This window comes from Sciurus carolinensis, chromosome 8 (assembly GCF_902686445.1).
Source record: "Sciurus carolinensis chromosome 8, mSciCar1.2, whole genome shotgun sequence".
NCBI lineage: Eukaryota > Metazoa > Chordata > Mammalia > Rodentia > Sciuridae > Sciurus > Sciurus carolinensis.
In genome coordinates, this window is record NC_062220.1 from 44,118,867 (window position 1) to 44,135,035 (window position 16,169).

At 34.5% G+C, this 16,169-nt stretch overlaps 1 protein-coding gene across 1 annotated transcript in view; it reads right to left on the reverse strand.

Annotated features, from left to right (window-relative positions):
* The window catches only part of Glcci1 (glucocorticoid induced 1), a 148,066-nt gene extending 132,959 nt beyond the window's left edge, over nucleotides 1-15,107 (reverse strand). The window contains exon 1 of the mRNA XM_047560082.1: nucleotides 14,981-15,107. Within this exon, the coding sequence (XP_047416038.1) occupies nucleotides 14,981-15,101 (121 nt within the window). The 5' untranslated portion in view covers nucleotides 15,102-15,107. The remainder of the gene's footprint in view (nucleotides 1-14,980) is intronic.
* Between the last annotated feature and the right edge of the window lie 1,062 nt (nucleotides 15,108-16,169).

The window sequence follows — 16,169 nt, forward strand, 5'->3', positions numbered from 1 at the left end:
ATGCAAAGAACAGAATGATTCTAGAATGTGCACATTCCTTAGCTATATTACAAAAAGAAAAAGGGCTAAGCAAGAAAAAACAATGGGGAGAACAAAAGAAAGAACTGTGTGGAGTAGGAAGAACTAGTAGACCCCAGAAGTTCCATTTGCAACTGTAGCTAAGCTCACAGCCACGCCTCCAGTCAAGACAGGAATACAATTCTCCCTGATTGATAGGTGAGAGCTTTGTCAGGTGACATGGACACAGAAACGAAGATGATCCTTTCCTCAAGTGCAAGTTCATAGTCTTGGAGTGAAAAAAGACAAGATATGACTCCCTTGAGAATTTAAAACAAAGTCAAAAGAGGAGACTTTGTATGTCAAGAGAGAACAAAGAAAAAGAAGAAAATAAGAGGATAACGAGAGTAAGTAATCTAAAGTTCCTCCATTCTTCTGAGAGGGAGGGGGTATATAAATGGTGGAACGAGACAGATATCATTACCCTATGTACATGTATGATTACACAAATGGTATGAATCTACATTGTGCACAACCATAGAATGAAATGATATACCCCATTTGTGTACAATGAATCAAAATGCAGTGTGTAAAAATAAAAAAAAATTATAAAAAAAGAATTAGTATTAAGTTTTTAAAAATTTGTACTGAAATGTTTAGGAATCTGTTCTTTTAATCCCTGTAATTACTGAATTGCAAGCTCTGCTTTGATTTGGAGATATAAACTCTGACAGTTCACTTGACAGAAGAGGAGAACTACAACCAAAAGCTTTTCCTTCCCTTTATGATATTTAGAGCTATAAAAAAAGCAAAAGTAACACAGAGACATAAAGCATTAAGCTACATATGAGTCAGTGCAATAGACTAAAGGTTTGTGACCCACTCTCCCTTGAATATATTGAAATCCTAATCCCCAATGTGTTGGAATTCAGAGAAGGGACCTTTGGGAGGTAATTAGGTCATGAGGGGTGGGGTCTTCGTGAGTGGGATTAGTCTTCTTTTAAAAGAGAGCCCAGAAAGCTCGCTTGGCCCTCCTGCCATGTGAGGTGATCTATGGATCAGGAAGGGGTTCTCACCAGCCCCTGAATGTGCAATCAGAACTAGGATAAATAAATTTCTAATGTTTAAAAACGACTTTTGACAATTATAGCAGCCTGAATGAACCAGAACAGTCAGAAACAAGGTATTCTTAAACTAACACAAGATGGTCATTTTTTTCTAGTCCAATGGCATAGTGTTATTCTTGGAACTTCATCCTAAAATCAATTTTGGGCCTATAAGGAGTCACAAGTGAGACCAAGCTACTAAAAAACTAACATCAAATGGAACACCAGGGTGATTTTGGAATTTGGATGATTTTTAAAAGTCACCTTATCAAAATGCCGCAATATTTTTTTAAAAGATGAATTCAATGGTTTGGTAAAATGTTCATTTTTAAAAATAACAAACAAAAAATGAAACTCAAGCAATACAAAACAATACAAAGAAAGAAGTAAATAATTTCCCAAAGGAAAGATCACAAACATTTGGTGAACAGAATGCAAAAATACAAACAAATGATAATTAGAAATGGTTTCAGAAAGAGGGTTGTATGGTATGTGCTATTTTTTAAAACATGGTTTTATTTTGGAATAAGTTTAGGTTTACAGAAATGTTGCAAAGATAATATAGAGTGTTTGTGGTATGTCCCTCATTTAGCTTCCTCTATTGTTAACATCTTATATTACATATGTAATATTATTTTGTTTTATTATATATGATATCAAGAATATTTTATAATTAGAGAGAGAGAGAGAGAGAGAGAGATAGAGAGAGAGAAAGGTGTGGGGAGGAGAGAGAAATTTATTATAAGGAACTGGCTCACAGGGTTAAGAAGGCTGAGAAGTAGCAAGATCTGTAGTGGGCTAGCTGGAGACCTAGAGAAGCTGAAGCACATATCCATTTTGACAGCTGATGAAGGCCAGAAAAAGAAAAGTAAGTCCCAGTTCAAAGAACCAGGCAGGAGGAATTTCCCCTTACTCAGTGTTTTGTTCTGTTTTGTTTTTCCTATTCATGTCTTCAATTGACTGGGTGAGGCCCACCCATATTAGGGAAGGTAATTTGCTGTACTCAGTCTCTCCATTAAAATAGTAACCTTATAAAGAAATGGCCTCACTGACACACCAGGATAATGTCTGATCAAATGTCTGGGCACCCTGTGGCCTAGTTAAGTTGTCACATAAAATTAATCTTCACCGATATACACGCTATTTTTAGTTCATTAGTTTACTATAATATCCAACCTGCCAGATCGTTTTGTAAGTGACACCCTTCATTTCAAATGCTCACAGCAAGTAGACAACTCTCTGGATGTCCCCACACTTCTATCCCTATCCGTTCAGTTGGATGCTTTTCACAACTCAACTGTGATTGAACGCCAACTTTTTTCAATTATATAACTCAGTTTTTCAATTATATAACAGTTACATGTTATGAAAACTGATAAAATGCAAATGCAGAAGTAAGTTTTGTTTCCATAAAAACAACACTGGATGTGTTAGATTGGATAAACATAGAGTAGTTCAAATTTTTTTAAATAGGTGTAAAAATGACAATGATAAAATATTGGAAGGGGAGGGGAGGGGAATCTAGGATTCTGAACTTAAATTTCTTCCCAAGTGTCTTTCAGTTCTTGTTTCGTTTTAAAGAAACTGAAACTGGAAATCCTAGAGAGTGCATTATCACTGTAGTTCATGCAAAAAAGTTGGTTAGGGTTTGGACAGGGGGAATTCCAATGAGGTGACCCCTCTTAAAGAAAAGATACTGACCTCAAATTAAAAGACTGGTAGTGGCAAAAATGGCAGATGAATACACATATGTATAATATAAATATTATATAATGATGTATAAAAATAAAATATTTCATTTAAATGTTTATATTATAGTAATTTTAATGTTATATAAAAATGTTATATACTATATAATACTATTTTGATATAAATATTCATATTAATATAACATTGATACATTTTAGGTAATGAATATATTAAATTAAATTTAATTATATTAACACATTAATATATTAAATATAAAGTTATTTATTATATTAAAATAAAATATGCAGTAAGGAAGATGTAAAGTTCTAGAGATGGAAAATGGAGATGGTTCACATCAGTGTAAATGTCAATGTCATAGAACTGGATGTTTAAAATGGTCAAAATGCTAAATGCTGTTGTGTATATATTACCACAATAAAAAAAAATGTAGAAAGTATGTAAATTTTTTCAGCTTCCCATTTCAACAAATAATTTTATTAATAAAAATGGTTACTTTAGGTAAAAAGGGTTATGTAGTACATTTATTGTTTTTTCATTTACTAGAAGAGAAGGATGCCAACATGACACCAAATGAATTTCAAGTAAATGATTCCCTTTGAGATTTTATATCAAGGGATTTAAATTCTCTAACATCGCTCTAAATTTAAGATAAAAGATATGACAGATGTTTAAGACATTAGAGCAGAGGTTCTCAATCCAAGACAGGGCCACTTCTCAAGTCAGCTGTGCTTGAAAAATGTATGGGCATTCTTAATCATCACAGGTACAGAGACCCTAGCAGTTCCCTGAGGTGCCAAACATCTTATAGTGCACATGACAGATTCAACATCAAAAAGAACATGTCCACCTCCAGTGTCAACAGGGGCAAACATTCAGGAAGAGACAATATATTTTTTCTAATAAAATCCAACCTGGAATAAAAACTCTTATTAGAATAAAAATACATGTTTAGAGCCAATGTTAAATTTTTTTCACATCACATGTAGATATTATCTTCATTCCCTTTTTTAGTATATTTGCTGCCAGAGTGAGTACACAACCTATTTTTAAAATTATGCTTTCTGCATGTGCAAGGCCTTTGGTTTGATCCCCAATGCCACCAAAAAAAATTATGTTTCAATTTTGCATAATATCTGTTGGCTTCTTTACAAAATATTTGAGAAAAAAGACATCATTTCACTTTCTTCCACCTTTCTCCCACTTCCAGCCCCATTTCTTGTTAGTTATATTATTCTCTATAATGTCTCAGTTTTTAACATTTACATCTAATGTAATCTTATGTATTATGTTATAATACATCTTATGTATTATGTCATAATACATCTTATGTATTATGACAACATAATTCAAACACTTGTTTACTGCTCATTCTACTTTTTTTTATTAGAGCTTTATGGTTATACATAGTAGTTGGGTTCATCCCAACAAACTCATACCTGCATAGAAATCAATTTTAGTTCATGATTACCTCTTTTCCCTCCCCATTTTCCCTCCTGTCCTTCCTCCCCTCTCCCTTTCTCCTTCCTCTACTCTACTAGACTTCCTTTTGCTTGTCTATTAATTTGTATTCGATTGGTTCCTTTTGTAATATTATCCTTCCCTCCCCCTTTCCTTTATTTAACTCTAGCTTATGCGTATGAGAGAAAACATTCAACCTTTGAGTTTTGGATTTTGGCTAATTTCACTTAGCATGGTAGTCTCCAGTTCCATCCATTTACTGGCAAATGCCATAATTTCATTCTTTTTAATGACTGAGTAGAATTCCATTGTGTGTATGTGTGTGTAACACAATATAACATAATATCTTAATCCATCAAACTATTGAGAGGTATATGGGGCTACTTCCATAGCTACTGTGAATTGTGCTGCTATAAACATTGATGTGGCTTTGTTGCTGTGGTATGCCAATTTTAGATCTTTTGGGAAAATACCCAGGAGTGGGATAACTGGATCATTTGGTGGTCTGGTTCTATTTTAAAGGATTCGGTGAACTTTTTATACCGTGGCTTCTCCCACACTGCACTGTAATTCATCTATTTGGTTGTCTAGATTTTGTTACCCAAAAGTTTTAAATTTATTTTTATTCTAAGAAAGGCTCACAAATATAGATTTTTTTTTTTTACATTTTTAAATGAATGCTATCTATCTGCTGTATTTGTCCTAAGAGGATAATTTGATAGGACTTAAAAGTTTTAAGTCAGGTTTCTATTTGGTAATTGTTTGGGTTCTTGAGTGACAACTGGTCTAAAATTTCTTTTCTCTAATTGCACTTATTTATTTTTGGTGTGCATGTAAAGCAGGGTGATTTAAGGAATTATTTTTTCTCTATTTGCCACATAAGTCTGTAAAAGATAGAAATTAACTGTTAAATGCTTAGTAATTTCATTCATAAAATTCTATGGTCCTGTTCTTTCCTACAGGAAGATTTTTTTTTTTTTATACTGAAGATTGAACCCAGGGACATTTAACCACTGAGCCATATCCCCAGCTCCTTTTATATTTTATTTTGAGACAGCATCTGCTAAGTTGCTTAGGACCTCGATAAGTTGCTGAGGCTGGCTTTGAATTCATGATCCTCCTACCTCAGCCTCCTGAGCCACTGGGATTACAGTCTCGTGCCACCATGCCTGACTCCTGTGGAAGATTTTAAAGTACTAACTCAATTGTCTGAATATTGCAGGACTACTTAAGTTTTGAAAATTTTAACTTAATTTTGATATGTTATATTTTCACAAGTTATTTAATTTCACCTAGGTTTTCAGATTTATTGGTATGATATTGCTCATAGTATACTCTTTAATCTGTGCTCTACTTTTATGTTCCTTGTTAGTTTTTATATTATTTGTACTCTTTTTTTCTCAACTAGTCTTAACCAAGGATAGCCTATTTGTTTTTTTAAAAAGCTAATTTTTATCTTTTTTTAAATATTTTTTATTTGTATATGGACACCTTCAAATTATTTACTTTTATGTGGTGTTGAGGATTGAACCCAGTGCCTCACACATGCTAGGTGAGTGCTCTACCACTGAGTCACAATCCCAACCCCTAATTTTTATCTTTATTGATCTTCCTATTGTAGTTTTGTTGTCTACTTGTGGAATTCTGCTATTTCCACCAATTTTCTCCTTTTATTTTCTTTGTGCTTATTCTCTGATCCTTTTCTAAATACTTAAGATGGGTGCTTAGTTCATGTTCAGAATTTTTCCTAATGTGAACATTTATGGTTGACAGAGTTCCACCAAAAATACTGGCTATGACATGTTCTATTTTCATTATAATTTAGCTTTCAGAAATCACTTGTACATATGTATGTATGACTATGTAACAAGTTCCATCAGTATGTACAACTATAATGCATCAATAAAATAACATTTAATTAAAAATACATATTCTAGAATTTCTATCTATATTTAAAAGGGCACGCTAATATATGGTATCAGGAAAGGGCTGGGGTATACCATGCCTAGCATGAGATTCTAGGTTCTATCCCCAGCCCTGCAACCATAGAAACAAAATGATGTACTCCATTTGTGTATGATGAATCAAAATGCAGTCTGTAAAAAATAAAGAAAATAAATAATTTAAAAAAAGGATGAGGAGGGAAATGAATTTAAAAAATCATTTTGATATAATAATTGATCCACGAATGATTAAATATTCTCTTTCCAAAGATGTGGAAAAATTTAAAATATCTTGTTGCCACTGACTTCTATCTTAATTGAATTTTCATCAGAGAAGACCACCTTTCTAAGGAGTTAACTTTAGATTTGGAGCTCCCATTGTGCAAGTCTAGATGAGCTCAGTTTCTGTTAACTTAAAATGTCTTTCTTTCTTGATAGATAATAGCTTTCTGCCCTCAAACTTTAATTATTCTATTGCCTTCTGTTTTCTATTATCACTATTGAGCAGTTTACTGTCCATGAAATGATCATTTCTGTATATATGATGTCTCTTTTTTTTCCTGGCTGCTTTAAAAACTTTGTTTCTCTCCAGAGCCACTACCATGTAATAGCTAGTCATCAGCTTTCTTTTTATTTACCATGCTTAGAAATGTTGCACTTTCTGAAACTGTGGATTCAAGATTCTCAGTATTCCTGGAAATTTCTCAGTTATTATCACTCCTAGGTCAGCTTTCATCTCTCCTTCTGTGACTCTGATTGGACATATGTTAGATCTTCATTTTATCCTCAACATTTTAAGTTATTCTAATATTTTTCACCCTTTTTTTCTTTCTGTATTATACCCTGATGAATGTATGTACTTGTAACCTTTAATTCATTAATTCTCTTTGGGATATAGCTAATTTGCATTTTAGCATGTTTGGCTTTCTTTTAACATTCTATATATTTTATATCAAGACAGTTCATTTAATTTTTTTTTAACTGCCTGGTTATTCCTGAATAGTTTTCTGTTGCTTGCTCATTATTTTGACTCTATGCTTTATTTCTTTAAGTACTTCATAAATAGCTCCTCTGTATCTGACAGTTCCAGTATAGATTGCTTACTTCCTCATGTGCAGTCCTTGACTGTGAGCTAATATTTGCCTGTTTATACATTGTGGAATCTTATGGGGTATCCCACAGAGTTCTTTCCTATGGAGATTTGGTTTGTGCTAGTTGGTGGGAAGACCACCAACCTGGGGCCACTTTAGCCCTCTTTAAGGGCCCTGGCTTAATGCCAAATGTCAAATTCAGTTCCCATTCCTTACTGTTGATTGTAGGCTCAGAATCCAAACTGCAATACACAGTACTCCTATTGGTATCTTCCCTCAGTTTAACAGTTTCTCTCCCTTACTTCTTGCTCAGCACATTTGTCTGTTCATGGCTCCAAGCTCCAACACTTACTCAACTTGTTGCTTTCTTTTTTGGAGAGGTGGTGGTGGTGGGAGTAAGAAGGGGTTGTACTTTGAGATTATTTCACCCACATCCAGGTGATCCAGCAGCAAACCCCAAATTTTTATTTAGGATCTAATTAGTTTCCAAGCAGAGTGTCTTGTCTGCCATTGTTATTGGAAGTAGAAGTCCTATTATCAATCTATAAAGATTAACAAATAAGATACATATACTGATCATTCTGTTTTATTAGTAAACGGTGCCCTAATATTATGATTTAGAAGATTAAGTATCAACAATTATTTTTGTACTTTCACTTTTAAAATAAGTAAATTGGGGACCCCAAAATACTAAATGGCTTATCCAACTAATGACACAGAGGGACCTAGACACTTTTATGTCTAATCTAGTAGTCTTTAAAAAAAAATCCTTCTAATACTCTTTAGACCTGATTTTAAAAGACATGTCATATTAAAATCCATCTGTAATTTTATTTTTATTTCTATTCCTACCCAAGGCTAGATAACTATGTCCATGTATAATTACATGTATATAAAAATAAGTCCAAGACTATATAGAAATATTATAACTTAATATATAGACAAGAATGAGTATAAGGAAGATATCCTGAGAGAACTAAGGGAAACTACAGAATCTTAATCTTGTTTTCCTCTAATAACTTGACATTTAAGAGCAAAATAATCTGTACATCTGGAACATTTGTTTTTACTTATGCACAACAGCAAATAATGCCTGGCAAAGATTATAATAGCCTGGAGTTGCTATATACTAGTTCTCAAGTAGACATTTACATAACCTCTCCATGCAGTTAACTCATAGGTAAAATTATGTTACATGTACATGCCAATGAAGAGAAATCATGAGCTTTCTCATGATCAGTATTCATCAACAGTTCTCTAGGAAATGCATCAACATGCACAGTCACTAAAAGCACAAAATTAATGATCCAGTTCAGAGAGAGCAAGGGAGAAAATTAGAAGCAATCAGTAAAGCAGTCATTTCCATTTATGGACTCAGAGAACCCGAGAGGAAAGGATTACAAACACAGAGCACTCCAACAAAGTTATGAATAGCTGCTGGATGTGACTGTGGGTAACTATCTGATAATTTCCATTTTATTTGTTTTGTTTAGGAGATGTATTTTTAAAGTTAAACTATTGGGTTAATGTCTTAAACCTCATTTTAGATATATTTTGAGGGTTAATGATAGATGTTTCTTAAAGTTCACTTTGGGTAACTTGTTCATAAATATCTCTTTTGGAAAAGTTTCAGATTTTTTTTCATTCTAGGAGACTCTCCAAGAACATTTTAGTGCCTTTAAATCTTTTTTTTCATGTTAACATTCAAGGGAAGATAATGTACTTATATTTTTTTCTTATTTAATTTTCTCTCCCATTCAGTTTTTGCTTCTCTGTCTCCTGTATCCCAATTCCTACTTCCCCAACCCCACCAAAAGCTCTGGCATGTAGCTCCAATTCTTAAAGCAGGTATCATTTCAGTCATATGTGACACTAGTTTAAAAATAGCTGTGCTTCAGCATTTTTGTGTGTGGGGGGCTAAATCTTTAAAAAAATTTGTATTGCTAACATTGTTCACAGCATGGGCCACATATGCTACTACTCTTGAACACTACTAACAGATGAAGATATGATGAATTTTATGCATGAGGTTGAGGTGGAGCTTGGAGTGGCAGAGCCTGTGTCCCCTTAATGGTTAGAAGACATAAGGACATGGAAGAAGATGAGTCTCAACAAGCCAAGTCTATAAAATGGCATTCTGAGTCAATGTCCAATTTTAGGGGATTGCTCAGTACATTGATTTGTTCTTTTCAACTTTAAACATTTATATAACAATGTGGAACATTTTAGAAAATGAGTTTAAATGATTTACAATATACCTACTTTCAAATCTGCTATCATGTATAAGAGTAAAATTACTGATAGATTTCACTGCCCCTAGGTGAGCTCTGAATTTCTAAAAACCCATCCTGGAGGAGACTGGTCTCTGTATCTGGGTGTGAACAGGTGCACTGTCACAAATACAGCCCTGGGAGGGCCATAAGACATGGCACCATCAGCATAAATATTCTTTGCACTCCAAATTGTGTTACTATTATTTTTTCATAGCAATGGTAGTTTTACTTATTAGGGAAACTGGCCAATTCTGAATAACTTGACAATGGTAGAAACTGGTGTCTAATAAAATAATAGCTTGTTTCTAATTGCTGGGAAAATGTCCTTCTTATAAGATTCCAGACACAGAGTCAAAAATTAGGGCCGGGAAGAATGGCTTTTAACACCTGGAAGCAGCAGGTGACAGATGACATTTTGTTAAGAGACCCAGATTACTCATTATTTTAGTGTTTGTGCTAGAGAAAACTTTCAAAGTGAACAATTAATTTCCCTTTTGGATTACACAGGATATTATTTTTAATGCTGAAGTTTTCCACATCATCCTTGGTCACCTTTAAATAACACATAAAAATAGATTTTGAAATACTTTGTTATTTTCCATGATTTCATTTTTTAAAAAAAATAGTACTGGAATAGAACCCAGGGCCTCTCTAGGCAAGTGCTCTACCACTAAGCTACATCCCCAGCCCCTTGATGACATTCTTAATGACAATCTTTCTTTAAAGAAGGAAGAAGGGAAGAATACAAGAAATTTACTATTACATATAAAAATGAAAGTTCAGTATTTTATTGAGGCGAGGAGGTGTGAAGTTCTCCTTAAAACATCCCAAGGATGAAATTCCACCCACTTCTGTCTAAAAATTCCAAGCAATTAAAACATGAAGCTTTGTAACCATGAATAAGCTTTAGGATATTAAGACCATTCTGGACCTGTCTGAAGTCATGCCTCCCATTTGCATCTGTCAACCCAAATATGGTCTGTTAGAGAATGGCAGGGACAAAAGGGCTTTATTAATCTATCCAGCTGCCTCCCACTCCTGCCAGACCATCTCTGAACTGTGCCTAGTGTACAAGAAGCAAGCCAGAGGAGCATGAAATTAACTAAGGTTTCTGCTTCCTCTTCTCACTGCTCCCAGCCCCAGTTATCCCACTAAGACCTCCAATTCTGAGTAGTTGGAGAAGCTTCTAAAGCCTGTCCAAGTCCCTCGTAGCCAAGTCTGCACATTGGGTATCGCCTAGAGTGAAGCACATTCCAAACTGAGAAACATTCAATGTCAACTTCCTCAGCCTCAGCAGGCAACATTTTGGGGAATTTTGCTGTCACTTCCTTAGGAAGAGATTATTGGGATAGGTTTTTGAATGCCCTTAAAGGGAGCTATATTTAAGCTATGTTTTAAAAAGTTACTAAAATTACTCTGATAGATAATTTGCACCATAAGTATGATTCAGTGAAAATAATCTCATATTTCTACTTCGATGCTATGTCATATAATGTCTGAGTTTTTTTGTTTGTTTGTTTGTTTTAACCAGGTTGTGAGGAAAGAGAGAAATCTTCATTGTACTTATAAGGCAGAGTGAATCTAGAGCACCTATAGGGAAATTGTAGGCATTTGAAAAGTGGCAGTGAAATTCCTTTTTCATTCAGTTTAGTGGTATCATCTTTTGACTTTAGTGTAGATTTAAAGAAGGAAAGCAAAGATATCTTCATTCTTGGAATGGTCAATAGGCTTCCTTCCCCTCTAAATTGAAGGACAGAATGTAAAGATCACTGTTGCTAGAGAGAAATGAAAGATACTAGGGACATCTTCAAAGAGCTTCAACTGTACAAGCTCTGGTAGGCTCCATACTGAAGCTGGAATCTACTGAAGCCCAGGGGAATAATGGCTTTGGATTACAGTGAGAATAGCTAAATCTTAGTGAGACTCTTAATCACACCCAGACACTAGAATTTCTTTAGTCCTTGCTTTAAGTTGTATCTCTTAGTTAAAAAGAATGTTCTTTTATATTTGTACTCATGTGCTTCACTTAAGTTCTATTTTAAAGGACAAAATAATACTTGCTGTTAGCTTGGTTGACCATGTGATAGCAAGCTCCAACCAGAATGATAGCACCTGCACACTGGCATTCACCACACAGAAGCTACACTGCATGGTTGTGTTAAATGATATGAGGAATGGGGATAAACACTTATGGAACATTTATTATTATATCCATTTAAGAGACATTTACAGAGTATCTCTATTCATTCTACTGGATCCCAAAGGCCAGTACCAGAGAAGTAAGGCTGCCTTACCCAATCCAAGAAATGAAAAGGAATGGATAAATCTAGACCATGAGTTTTATCCCTGGATCTGAAGGAAACTACCTTACATCCCAGAAAATTTCAGTTTGGCACTATTTTCCTCCCTCCAATACATCATCTCCGACCTTACTATATATGCCTTAGAATAAAGTGGAAAGAAAAAAACTGAATCAGACATTCCAAAGTGAAAGAAACACTTGAACACAATCATGGAAAAACCAGAAAACCAAAAATTAATGTTTTCCTATAAAGGATGGAAGATGACTGGTTAGGCTATTAAATGAGCACTGGGGTATGTAGAAAGGGCCCTAAGGGGGATTTGCTGTTAGGAGAGCCTTAGTCTGGCATTTCATGACTTTTTTACTTTTAACTTTATAAGCAGACAATTGCTACAATCAAACAAAAGATGCTGACACATTATAAAATTAATACTAATTAAATGTAGCAGGGAGAGGTGAATTTGACTTGAAAAGTATTTCAGAAAAGATATATACATATATAAATATATATTATATATAGTATGTACACAAAGCATATAGCATATATGTAAGTTATACATATAAAATATATTTTGTATATTTAGTATAATATATAACATTTTATATGTGATACATATAAGTAGCATATATGTATATATATATAAATATATATATTCAGTTATGTTTTTGAGAGGATGGCTAAAGGGTAGTAATATTTCCAAGTCAAATAACTGGGCCCAACAACTTTGAGTCAAATGCTGGAAAACTTTGTACCGGCCACATCTAAACAAGAAGGATGGTATTTGGTACAGTGTCAGAGAAGACAAAATTCAATGCTTAGCTATGAATATTTTGTAGAATTATCCTGACTCTTCATGTATTTGAATTAATAATAGTTCTCTAGACCAAAATTTACTGTAGAATATGGGTCTTTCTAGCAAATAAAGTAGTTGTTAGTAGCTGTTATAGTGATTTTAAACCACAACCATCAATGTAAAAGTCACTGCTATATGCAGTAAGCCATGTGCTTCATATCCAGATGAAGCCATAAATATAAAAAAAGCTATGGATTATTCTCTTGTATCTCCTTAATTCTCTTGTATCTCCTTAATTTAATATCTCACACATATTTTAAGCAGAACAAACAGCATTCAGAAAGAATGCCAAGTCTTCACTACAGCTTTAGTAACTCAAAGGAATCTTAACTAAATAGTAAAGTCTCTTTCAGATAAGAAATTTAAAAATCAGAAATCTTTACTCTCAAAAGTGATCTAGTGTTCATTCCTATAAGATACATTATAAAAAGCAAGTATTCTCTGAATAATTTCTTATCCAAAATCAACAGTCAACTGAATTTTGTACCCCAGAAAAGAGATACTTTTTCATCCAAAATACCCTCCTGAGATAACTAGACAAAAATGTACCTACTTTCCTAAAAACATTGACCAGCATTACATTTAAGGTACACTTTAAATTGATATATACTTTAGAAGTAATAACAAAATAATAACAAAAAATGCTATTTTTTCAAATGTTTCTATGTGTTAAGCACTAAGGAAAGGATATTAAGTAAATAAGAAATATCCTATGTCCATCAAATAGGTCAGAAGTAAATTTGGTGGGACTGTGTCTTTTTCTACCCTACACAGAAGAGGTATAAAGACTTGGGGCTGGGGTTGTGGCTCAGCAGTAGAATGCTTGCCTAGCATGTGTAAGGCACTGGGTTTGATTCTCAGCATGGCATATAAATAAACATTCATTGACAACCAAAAAATATTTTAAAAAAGAACTGATTTGATTTCCACAAATGATTTCATGAGCTGAGAAAGGCAGCTCACTTAACTGGTATTTCATGACAAAAATCTTTCCAATTTTTCACAGGAGGATGAAAAGTGATTTGCAAGAAGTGGTAGACAACATCAGCTCTAGGAGAAGTATTCAGGGAGGCAGAGTCCAGTTTGCCTCTCTTCTAGATGCACTTCAGGCATCTTGTGGTTGGCAAGAACCAAACAAGGTGTGACTCAGAACACACACAGTCAATCCTAGATTCCTCTCCCAAGCCAACCTCTGATTGAAGAAGGATCTTTCAGATCACTTAGGTGTGGTCCAGTCAAATATTCCTGATTCTAGATCAGAATATGATTGCTTTACTAAGTATTTTTACAGGCACAACTTCCAGTGCCAAACTCTGTTGAGGAGTTGATAAATGATTACCTTCTTTAATTCTCAACACTATGAGGTGAACATTATCTCCATTCCAAAGATTAGAAAACTGAAACTGAGGGAGGTCACGTAACTTGTTCAAAGTGAAGAATCTGAACCTATATCTACTGAAGTTATGGCTCTTGTTTGCTTCATCATATTTACTTATTATTCTAAGATGTAATTACAAGCTTTTCTATGTGTCTTCAATTTATTTAGAGAGTCAAGTTTCATCATACATCATTGTCTGAAAATAAGTAGAAGAAACAGTGAGAAATCAGAATGCCACAGGGATTCTGAGATAATATGTGGATGTCATTCCTGGAAAACATTCATGAGGAAGCTACAAAGTGAGCAGAACGTCACAACAGGTAGAATGTGCACTGGCAGAAGGAAGTACACCAACAGAGGAATGATGTGGCAAGAGAAAGGAGGTGGGGACTCGGCGCAGAGGTTGGCCTGACTGAAAGGAGACAGGTAGCAAGTTGCTCCTATTTCCAGGGTGGTAACAAGAAAACATGGCTGCATTCTAGGTGCTGTAGCTCTTCACTGTGTCCTATAACTACCTATTCTTTCATATCTTGGTGCATTTCAAAACACACACTCTAGGCAAGTAAAAATACTTTCCAAAAAATATAAACTAGCTCTGACAAATTTTCTTGGGATATTCTGAATAGCCACTGTTGGTCTTCTGAACTACCTCTTTTCATGTTTTTCATTTAATCAGCTCACTTACCTGGTATTTCATGATAATCAAATCTGTATTTGGTGGCCAACCCGATACCAGTATTGCTACCTGCAATTTTATACTCTGGAATGAAAACTGCTAAGGATGAAGACCTTGTCTTTTGTTTTGTGCTTTGTCAAGCACAGGGTACATTTCTGGCACTTTGTACTTAACAAGTGGAAGAAAACACACCCAGGCTGAAGGATATCACATCTGCTGTCCTGTGCAACAAAAGCAGCAAGCCCAGTGGTCTCCGACCTCCAAGGTGGTGATAGATGACACTGCAAAGCAAGGCCCTTATCATCATCCACATGAAAAAAAGAATGTCTCAAGTGTATCTTCTAAGCATTAGAAAAGCCTGAATGGAAATAACTTACAACCAGAACAGTTGCTTTTCTCAACAGAGGGTTTTATTCCCTACAATCACTCTCTGATAGTTGTACACTGCCAAGTGCGGAAACTTAGAGTCACTTAAAATTACTAAGGTGGTAAACCTAAGATGGGGAGAGATGGTTTCAGGAGATAGGCTTTCAATTAGGAAAAAAGGAAACTATTGGCCCCTAATACTCATTTAACATAATGTTTTAATCAAGAATAAAAGGCAATAAAGATTCAGAAGTTGCTTTTAAGTTTAGTTCTGGAGACTATTTGTGCTGAAAATCTTGTCCAATAAAAGACTTTATGACTTCTTGATGTTATAAAGTATTTGAAAAGTGGTATTTAGATAACAGAAGCCAGAATTCTGTTAACCCACATAACAGATTGTTATTTTTTTTTTAAAAGAATTTGGCTGCTCTTTTCTCCATGTGTAGAAAATGATGTGTATTTGTATCCTTGCATCTGGGGGAAAGGGAGGACCTGTGGAAATGGGAAAATTTAGAGGTTGCAATAATTAATGGGGTAACCACATCAGTTAAACATTTAATTGAATAATATTATACAAAATACAAAATCATTATAACTCATACAAAGATTAAAAAGTTGAATTTGTTCAATAAGTTGGCTACCAAAAGAGTGAATCAAAATATATTTTAGAACCTGCCTTGACTGCATGAAAAATAAAAAAATGATGGCCTTCCTTCTTCAGATAATGTTTTGTTTCTCCTCAAAAGTAAAATGAGCTGTGTGCAGTGGTGCACACCTGTAATTCCAGAGGCCCAGGGGGCTAAGGTAGGAGGATTGAGAGTTCAAAGCCAGCCTCAGCAAAAGCGAGGTGCTAAGCAACTCACTGAGACCCTGTCTCTAGTAAAATACAAAACAGGGCTGGGGATGTGGCTCAGTGATTGAGTGCCCCTGAGTTTGATCCCGGCTCACCCCCACCCATCCACCCCTGCCATAAAAAAAAAAAGTAAAATGAATTTATCCTTCAAGAATATGAACC